General features: G+C 40.0%; 1 protein-coding gene and 1 long non-coding RNA gene across 3 annotated transcripts in view; one reads left to right on the forward strand and one right to left on the reverse strand.

The window, feature by feature from the left end:
* The window catches only part of LOC128700040 (RNA-binding protein Musashi homolog Rbp6), a 398,577-nt gene extending 390,180 nt beyond the window's left edge, over nt 1-8,397 (reverse strand). The window contains exons 1-2 of the mRNA XM_053792976.2: nt 8,207-8,397; nt 7,718-7,758 (exon numbers count right to left, since the gene is read on the reverse strand). Coding sequence (XP_053648951.1) covers nt 7,718-7,758; nt 8,207-8,277 — 112 coding nt within the window. The 5' untranslated portion in view covers nt 8,278-8,397. The remainder of the gene's footprint in view (nt 1-7,717; nt 7,759-8,206) is intronic.
* The window catches only part of LOC128700041 (uncharacterized), a 228,914-nt gene that overhangs the window by 201,108 nt on the left and 17,806 nt on the right, over nt 1-10,000 (forward strand). The gene's annotated exons all lie outside the window — the stretch shown is intronic.

The following is a 10,000-nucleotide window of genomic DNA, read 5'->3' on the forward strand; positions in this document are numbered from 1 at the left end:
AGCGAGAACCACATGACGCTTTAAATCACACGACAACCATTCTTGTAGGGTTGGGTGGTCCTGTGGTTTAAAGAGTCATGTGGTTCTCGCTTACCATGAGGCAGGCCAGTACAACATGGGTTCGAATCCTTGGCTAGCGCAGTATTGTTATTGATCAATACGACTCGTTCGTGGTTACAATAATATATATATATATATATATATATATATATATATATTATATATATATATATATATATATATATATATATATTATTGGTTGGAGGGAGGGGGTAAAGAAGGTTTTGTGTGCGAGGGGCTTGGACTTCCAGCAGGCATGCGTGAGCGTGTTTGATAGGAGTGAATGGAGACAAATGGTTTTCAATACTTGACGTGCTGTTGGAGTGTGAGCAAAGTAACATTTATGAAGGGATTCAGGGAAACCGGCAGGCCGGACTTGAGTCCTGGAGATGGGAAGTACAGTGCCTGCACTCTGAAGGAGGGGTGTTAATGTTGCAGTTTAAAAACTGTAGTGTAAAGCACCCTTCTGGCAAGACAGTGATGGAGTGAATGATGGTGAAAGTTTTTCTTTTTCGGGCCACCCTGCCTTGGTGGGAATAGGCCAGTGTGTTAATAAATATAAATACATAATATATATATTTATATATATATATATATATATATATATATATATATATATATATATATATATATATATATATATATATATATATATATATATATATATAAATATATATATATATATATATATATATATATATATATATATATGCATGCAATAAGATCTCTGTAAACAGGTGATTTTAGAATATGCGAAACCACTGTGAAAGAATAGTGGAATTAAAAGCGCTTTCGTGACTATTCACATTATTGTTCCTGACAACGTGAGTAGTCACGAAAGCGCTTGGAATTTCACTATTCTTTCACAGTGGTTGTTTTGCACACACACATATATATATATATATATATAATATATATATATATATATATATATATATATATATATATATATATATATATATATATATATATATATATATGCAATAAGATCACAGGAAACAGGTTGTTTTGCATATACTATATAATTATATATATATACATATATGGCAACAAGACATCTTAAATTACTCCCATTATTTTTTACCTGGAGTTACTCCAGGTATTGAGACAGGTATTACTCCAGGTATTGAGGCAGGTATTACTCCAGGTATTGAGGCAGGTATTACTCCAGGTATTGAGGCAGGTATTACTCCAGGTATTGAGGCAGGTATTACTCCAGGTATTGAAGCAGGTATTACTCCAGGTATTAAGGCAGGTATTTCCCCAGGTATTGAGGCAGGTACTCCCCAGGAATTGCACCAGGTATGGAGGCAGGTATCCACTAAAGTATTACATCAGGTATTACACCAGATATTTCCTCGGTTATTGCACTAACCCAGCAATGCGGAAAAATGTGAATATTTTTCACTCTTAAAAGAATGGGTAAACCAAATTAATCCATAGGTATGAAGAGCGAGGAGGAGTGAGCCTAGGACAGGATGCATCATACTACTGGTCCCTGTGATCAGAGATAAGCAGGAACGGAGGAGCTAACCTAGGACAGGATGATCATACTACTGGTCCCTGTGATCAGAGATAAGCAGGGACGGAGGAGCAAACCTAGGACAGGATGTATCATACTTCTAGTCCCTGTGATCAGAGATAAACAGGGACGGAGGAGCTAACCTAGGACAGGATGTACCATACTTCTAGTCCCTGTGATCAGAGATAAGCAGGGACGGAGGAGCAAACCTAGGACAGGATGTATCATACTTCTAGTCCCTGTGATCAGAGATAAGCAGGGACGAAGGAGCAAACCTAGGACAGGATGTACCATACTTCTAGTCCCTGTGATCAGAGATAAGCAGGGACGGAGGAGCAAACCTAGGACAGGATGTACCATACTTCTAGTCCCTGTGATCAGAGATAAGCAGGGACGGAGGAGCAAACCTAGGACAGGATGTACCATACTTCTAGTCCCTGTGATCAGAGATAAGCAGGGACGGAGGAGCAAACCTAGGACAGGATGTACCATACTTCTGGTCCCTGTGATCAGAGATAAGCAGGGACGGAGGAGCAAACCTAGGACAGGATGTATCATACTTCTGGTCCCTGTGGTCAGTCAAACAGAGATGGAGGAGCGAGCTTAGCACAGCATATATCATAGTCCCTGTGGTGTTTCAATTATGTCAAAGATCTTAGTCGTCCGTGCTCCCTTCTCCCAAGCCCTTATTAGGGCCGCAGGCAAAGTGACCCTTAGGGACGTTAGGATTCAGGTCGACTTTTCATAAGGTTGGAGGGGTGTGGGAGGCGTGTGTATCCCTCTTGCCCATGCCCCAGAGGCCTAATTTTAGCGTGATACAATTGCGACCACTGGCTTTAATTATTGGCCCTTGTAATTAGTCTCAGCCTCAAACGGAATCATCCTCACTATTATCATTTATTAGGCCAGGGTGGGTGTACACACACACACACACACACACACACACACACACACACACACACATACATCACGCACGCGAGCTAAACTCTTTCCTGAAATTACAGATATTATTATCGCATTCGTGGGGAGCGCTAAATACGAAGAGGTAATAAATAACCAGGGTTAAGAAGAGATAATGAGGTATGATCCGTGGAAGGATAAGTCAGATTTAATTTAATCTCAAGCTGGCGGAGGTATGAGGTAGATGGTGCCGCGCTGGTGAGAAACTTTGTACACAGTTTCAAGAAAAGGTATGATAAGAGGCGTATAACAAGAACTTTGCATTGGTCGATCCATGGCAAATTAATGTGAGTACAACTAGGTGAGTAATAGTGACGGCGCTATGGGGGACTCTTGAGTACCTAAGCTTCCCCATAATTTTCTTCAGCTCCCCATAATTTTCTTCAGCTCCCCATAATTTTCTTCGGCTCCCCATTATTGCCTTCAGCTCCCCATAGACCTTGCATGATGAACATCTCAAGTTATTCACCTTATGCCAGTTCATTTTGCAGGCTGTGAACGTAGTTTCTCTTGCCTGAGACAAAAACTTACTTGAAGAACAAGAGGAGTAATATCAGAACAAGTGGTATTGCAGTTCCGTTCTACAGAATAAATTTAAAGAGACCCAAGACTCTTGAATTTTGAAGGCTCCATTGATACCTTCGTTTCCAACCATAACGACGGAAGAATTACATTGCTATAACTTTTTCGGTTATCCTGCGCCTTATACTTGAGAGTAAAATAAGTATATAATGGTCTCGTATCTATCATTACATCAATAAGGCCAGAATGAACATTATTATTTTGATGTCTTGCATACTGATGTAATTTCGTGTGACGTTCTTTGATATGGACATTTTTCTTAGTGTGAATGAAATAATCTTAAGAAAATACTATGTTTATGATCTGTAATATACTCAGTGAAGTGTGTACTTGCTTGACAGTCAGCGCTCTGATACAACCAAACAATATTACCGAACCAAACAATATAACCGAACCAAACAATATAACCAACTCTAAACCCCTCCAGTACTGAGACTCAGGAGCAGCCTCTGGTGAGTACAACTAGCTGAGTACTATAAGATGAATACAATCAGGCGAGTACGTGATTAAAACCAGATGAGTACAGATAGACGCATTCAAATAGTTGAGAACCAATAATTGAGTAAAACTGAGTACAGTAGTAATTATAATTATTGTAAAGTTACTGTAATTATAATTACCGTTTATCATAATTATAAACATCAAAATCATAATTTGTTGTTCAACAGTAGGTTCTATTTAAAAAAAACTTGTATGAATTTAACAGCGTCATTTTAATAGTTTTATTTGCAACATTGATTGCAACATTAGACCCAAACCAGTGATAACAGCAAGCAGACCGGTCTCTCACGGACACTCGCGTTCGTGAAGATTTAAACGTTTTCAGGTTATTTTCAGCTTATGGAAGACATTTTTTGTTAATTACTGACTTGTGGTTAAATATACCTAAGATAATCTAAAACAATCTAACTTAATCTAACTTAACCTGACGTAGCTTAATATAAGCCCTTAATATAACTTTTGAAATTTAAGGGGTCCATGGAAGACCATGGTAAAGACAGCAGAGGAATTGGGAGCCCACACCGATGCTATCTGCTGAGAGTTATTACTGTCTTCAGTAGATTAAGTACTGTCGTGTATTATCTGTATGTGTGAATCAAGGGTGGTAAGGTAAAAGGCTGTTTCCCCCACCCTCCAGTCGCTCTAGCCATGGAAAATGAAGGAAAATAAATCATTGAGAAAACGGCTTGAAATATACTGGATAGATGGAGTTGGATGGAAGACGTGATGCTATAACTGCTTCTACTAATGTTGTACTATTTCTATCTTAAACTACTTTTGTTGCTCTGCTGTAACAACAGAGCTGTGTATACTAGTGGTTCTCTGCTTCTGGTTACCACCAATTCTATTATGACTATCACCATTTATTTTTACCACTGCTAAGGTTATTGACTCAGTTGCCATGTCAACTGATCGTCTTGAAGTTGCTGAGCAAACAACAGAAATCTGTTGACTTCAGATTACCCCATCTACTGAATGTACTCGTATATGACGGTCCGTATGGGTTTAATGTGATCTTAGTAAGGTAGTGAATGTACCAGGCTACATCTCGCTCCTCTCCTCCCTCACCATATCCTATACCTTTCCGATCACTAACATTCTCACTTTTTTTCGTATATGAAACAACTTAGGCTGACCTGTATTCTTGACTAAGAGATATATACCGAGCATGCAGGACCTGAGGGCTCTTGTCAACTCCTCTCACTAGTACATGACGGTCCAGCTGATTCTTGAACGACAACATTGTCTTCACGTTTACAACATAGGCTGGTGGGCTAATTCCATTCTACTAAAATTCTATTTGTAAACAGAAATCTTTGCATATATTCATCTTGCCTCTTCTGCCTAGCTGTTTCAAGTTATATACTCATTCAGCACTTCAAACAGTTCTTCGTGTTTGAGGGTACCAAAGCCATTCAATATCTTAAGGTCTGAATGAGATCTCGTAGTGTTCGTTGCCTAAGTGAGAGAAGATTAAGTACTTTGAGTCTTTCTTCACAAGGATTGTGTCTGATGGCATGAACTTGGTTTTCTCTGTACCCTCTCCGGTATATCTTCGTCTTTTACGTAACCTGGAAACCAAAACCGGGTGTCATATTCAAGATACAGTCTAACAAGTGCATTATAGAGTGTCAATAGTGTCTGGTGTTTTGTACTCAAATGTCTAGCTAGGAAAATCCACAAATTTGCATTCGTAAGATTATATTAGCCAGTATTCGCTCTGCTGTGGCACGCCATAGTGGTGAACACTGGCTAAATCATCCTCACAAGTGTGATAGTAGGCACCAACCTCTTCAGCAAAACACACAAGTGTGAGTTAATTCATATTGTACAAATAAATCAAAACCATTATTTAATGATGTCCAAAAACACTAAAAAATAGATTTTATCAGATATTCATATTTTTACTTCATGGCTGGTTCCCACACCAAAATATGGCGATCCAAAGGAAATGCACCTAACATTACTGTAATCTAAGCTGCTTTTTCAGAAGTGTGCAGATATTTACAGTTAAAATAAACCTGCGAACCACACCACGTCTACCCATCCTTCAGAGTACACGCTAAAGTAGCTAGTTTGTGCTCCCTATATCCATCTTGCAGACGGTATACCATATCCATTATGTAGACGAAAGTAGACAATTTTTTAGTGAACTTCCATATCCTCCTTGTGGATGGTAGTGGCTAGTTTATTGTGCACCTCATATCTACCATGTGGGTGGTAATGGCTAGTTTATTGTGCACCTCGTATCTATTTTACTAGATAACCTAAGATAATCTGACATTACCTTCAATATAATTATTATAATTAATATTACAATTCTGGGACAACGCTTAATCCGTAGGGGTCACAAAGCACCTGTAGATATTCATTATATTCACAGGACGCGTTATGTACGAAGGATTTCAACGCTTTTGATCTAAGGAAGGGGAGGTGTGCTCCGGTTAATAGAATCAAGAGCCCTTTGATAGCTTCAGAAAAACTTAAAAACACTTCAGAATAGTTTAGTGAATCTAAGATTTTAAAAGACTTTGAAATTTAATTAAATTTAGACTACGAAAATTGCAGTAAATAAATTATTTATTTAAAGCAAGCGCTAGAACCGCATGACTTACGTAGGTCTGTACTGTTTCAAACAGGGTTGTAGTGCCCACATTGAACTGCGTACGGCTGGCACTAACAGCCTTATTTATCAGGACGCCAAGCCAGGTGATGTGATCTGGGAGCGGGCCGCGGGGGGGCACTGACCCCCGGCTGAATTGCCTGCAGGTAAACTACAGATAATGGTAAATTTCAAGATAGTACAGCATCTTTCAAAGCTTCCGGACTGCGTCCGCCACACACCACAGTCAAGTCTGTCGTCTTCAATTATTCAACGATTCCTGAACGACCAAATGTAAGATGGTCCATTCACAGCTGCTGTGACAACCACAGAACACAGCACCAGCAGCTTAAAACAACATTTGCCTATTGTGATTTACTTGGGAAAATTATCCAATAATTCGGAAACTCAAAATCGGCGATTATTGTCGGTAATGATACGATGGGTGCGTCAAGGTCGAGAGTTAAAATGTATCACCTGGCAACTGGCCCGCCGCTCCGCTCCTCCGCAAGTAATATTCAATGAAGAATCTTGGTGGTGTCACCTGCGTCTCCCACGACCATGGCACCACCAAATTCGCTGAAATTTGGCGATCCTGCTGAGAAAATTGACGTCTTTTCTTTTTTTTGGCTGAGATTGGCCTATCCTGATGTGATCCAGGAATCAGTAAATGTCAGGATACCGTGACTGTATCAAGCCGACACCGATGATCATGAATTCTCCAAATCAGCAGTTTTAAATTTTAATCGACATATACTGCCTTCGACGTGTGGGTATTTTAATATGCCCCTGAGAAAGCGCTAAAATCCGCAAGGGTACGAAACATCGCTTATTTCATTTCACCGGAAAGTTCTGAAATTAAGTGGGTCATTTATCACCTGGAAAAAGGAAGGAGTAATTAGGTTTGATTCAAGTAAAGGGAGAGAAGCCCCCAATTTCTTGACTCAGAGCCATGCAGCAGCAGCAGCAGCAGCAGCAGCAGCAGCAGCAGCAGCAGCCTGAAGGTGAACCTCCAGCAGGTGTCCTGCCTGCCGTCAAGGGTAGATGCTTATACCGATATAAATTATAGTGATTACAGCTCTGATAGTCATGTCTGCTGTGGTATTCCCGCCATGCTTAGTCCTCTTCCATATTGTATCTATAATATATATATATATATATATATATATATATATATATATATATATATATATATATATATATATATATATATATATATATATATATATATATATATATATATTATAGATATATATAGATATATTATGCAAGCGTGGTCGAGAGGAGAAAGTCTTTAAACACTACAGTTGGCTATACCCAATGTCATAGGCTCGAATTCTAATCTCATTGGGTTTTGTATGTGTAAATATATCTGGCAGAAAAGTAACGCAGAGACAATGAAACAAGGTGGACGATTAATGTATATTTCGGCCTCATACTGAGTCCTCTTCAGCATACAGTGACATATAATGTTATAATTGAAGACTTACCTGCTGTGGTTTGCCAGCTCAGGCCTCCGATGAACATTTTGCTGGAAGGAAAACGCAAAACATGTGAGTAGATGTGAAATTTTGGGTAGATGGAGCGCGGTATACTCTCATCATAGGATTTATATTGATATTTCATCATTTTTTTTTTCAGGTTTCCGAATAAAGCGCATTTTTTTTTTTTTTTAGTCACTCGCAAACTGCTTTCCCCCAAACAAATATATGATTCTGATATTTGATATATTTATTTATATATTTGCACTTAGTGACTCGATAGATTTTTTTTTTTTTTGTGATATCACAAGACTTGAAAATATATATTTCATTTCTTTCTCATGACTATTTCTCTTATGGAAAACAAACATAATTTTTTTTTCATTGAAAATAAACTGCAGATTAATCCTCATTTATCTTGTGTTGCGCTGGAACTTAAGATTGTCTCCACGATAGAGAGGATTATTATTATTATGGCCAGGATAAGCTCTGACGTACCCTGGGTCGTTGGGCACTTCACTGGGGGACCCAACGGGGTTCTCCACGGTGGCTGCTGCATCCATGATCATAATTGCAAAGTAGTGGGTTCAGCTACGTTATAACTACGCCACTAAGTTAAAACTAACTAAGAGAGGAGCGGTACTTCTCTACGCGACCACACACAATACCGTACTACCGACTGTCGTGCACCGAATCTTCTTACGGCCCACCGCCAGAGGGAGAAGGCGGGGCTTAAACTTGTTGCCACATATTGACCCGGGTTCCATATCTCGGCTAATTTTGGGATGTTTTGGCGCATTCCACACCTTCCACATCATTCCCGGCAGTTCATGCCATACTAATGTACCTTACTTGTCGGGTATTTTCCTCCCCGGTTACCCAGACGCCAAGACGGCAATGCGATTCGTACCAAACTTGTCCAAATCTTTTTCGGGTGGGCGGGGCTAAGGCATGACTGACATGAGATCAGGCCCTATGATTGGTCAAGTGGCAGGACCATTTGATGACGTCACAAATCACTATCACAGATACCAGTGCACTCTAGGGACGGATTACCGAACTAACCCGGCTAATGACTCCCCCAGGACTATGCAGTCATAACTCATAATTACTTAGGCCTCAAAGTAACTTTTGATTTGAGAATATTAAATCGAATGTAATTCTCTCTCAGTGGGAACAGTAGTGCAAGCTGTGAAGGCCAGATTTAGTAATCGGTTATTAGTTCATAATCCGAAAGATTTACCAAGGTATGATGGGTGCCTAATATATTCCCCGCAGGCACCGTCCACGCCATCTCTTGGCCACAATATTAACTAACGCACCCGTTTTTTTTTTTCAACTTCTAAAGGATACGCCAGCCTCTCGCTTCTAGCTTTTTTTTTTCCAGCAAAATAGCGTCGTGGCAACTGTCCGCAATCTTTAGCACTAATTCTTGAGCGTAATACATCATTTTCCTTATCACCAGCAACTGAGAAAAATATATAACTTGACGCTACCGACCACATGTAACACACCAACAAATGAACGTAATAAATCTGAGGTTCAGTCCACGAGACTGTTATATTTTTGATTAGAATAAAACGTGTGGACATGGGATTTACTGGTGTGTGTGTGTGTGTGTGTGTGTGTGTGTGTGTGTGTGTGTGTGTGTGTGCGCGCGCGCGCGCGTTCGCGTGTCCGCGTGTGTGTACACTCGCCCATTTGTGGTTGCAGGGGTAGAATCATAGCTCCTGGCCCCGCCTCTTCACTTATTGCTACTACGTCCTATCTCTCCCTGCTCCATAAGCTTTATCAAACCTCGTCTTAAAACTATGTATGGTTCCCGCCTCCACTACGACACTTTCCAGACTATTCCACTTCTTGACAACTCTGTGACTGAAGAAATACTTCCTAACATCCCTTTGATTCATCGGACTCTTCAGCTTCCAACTGCGACCCCTTATTTCTATGTCCCATCTCTGGAACATCCTGTCTTTGTCCACCCTGTCAATACCTCGCAGTATTTTATATGTCGTTATCATGTCTCCCCTAACCCTCCTGTCCTCCAGCATCGTCAGGCCGATTTCCCTTAACCTTTCTTCGTAGGACAATAATAATATCTTTGTTTCTACAAATACATGTACAAGGTATACTGACCTTTGCACTTTCTCTAATTTCTTGACGTGCTTGACCAGGTGTGAATTCCGAACTGGTACTGCATACTCCAGTATAGCCCTGACGTACATGGTGTAAAGTGTCTTGAACGATTCCTTACTGAGGTATCGGAACGCTATTCTTAGGTTTGTCTGTCTA

This window comes from Cherax quadricarinatus, chromosome 64, assembly GCF_038502225.1.
Source record: "Cherax quadricarinatus isolate ZL_2023a chromosome 64, ASM3850222v1, whole genome shotgun sequence".
NCBI classification, from domain to species: Eukaryota; Metazoa; Arthropoda; class Malacostraca; order Decapoda; family Parastacidae; genus Cherax; species Cherax quadricarinatus.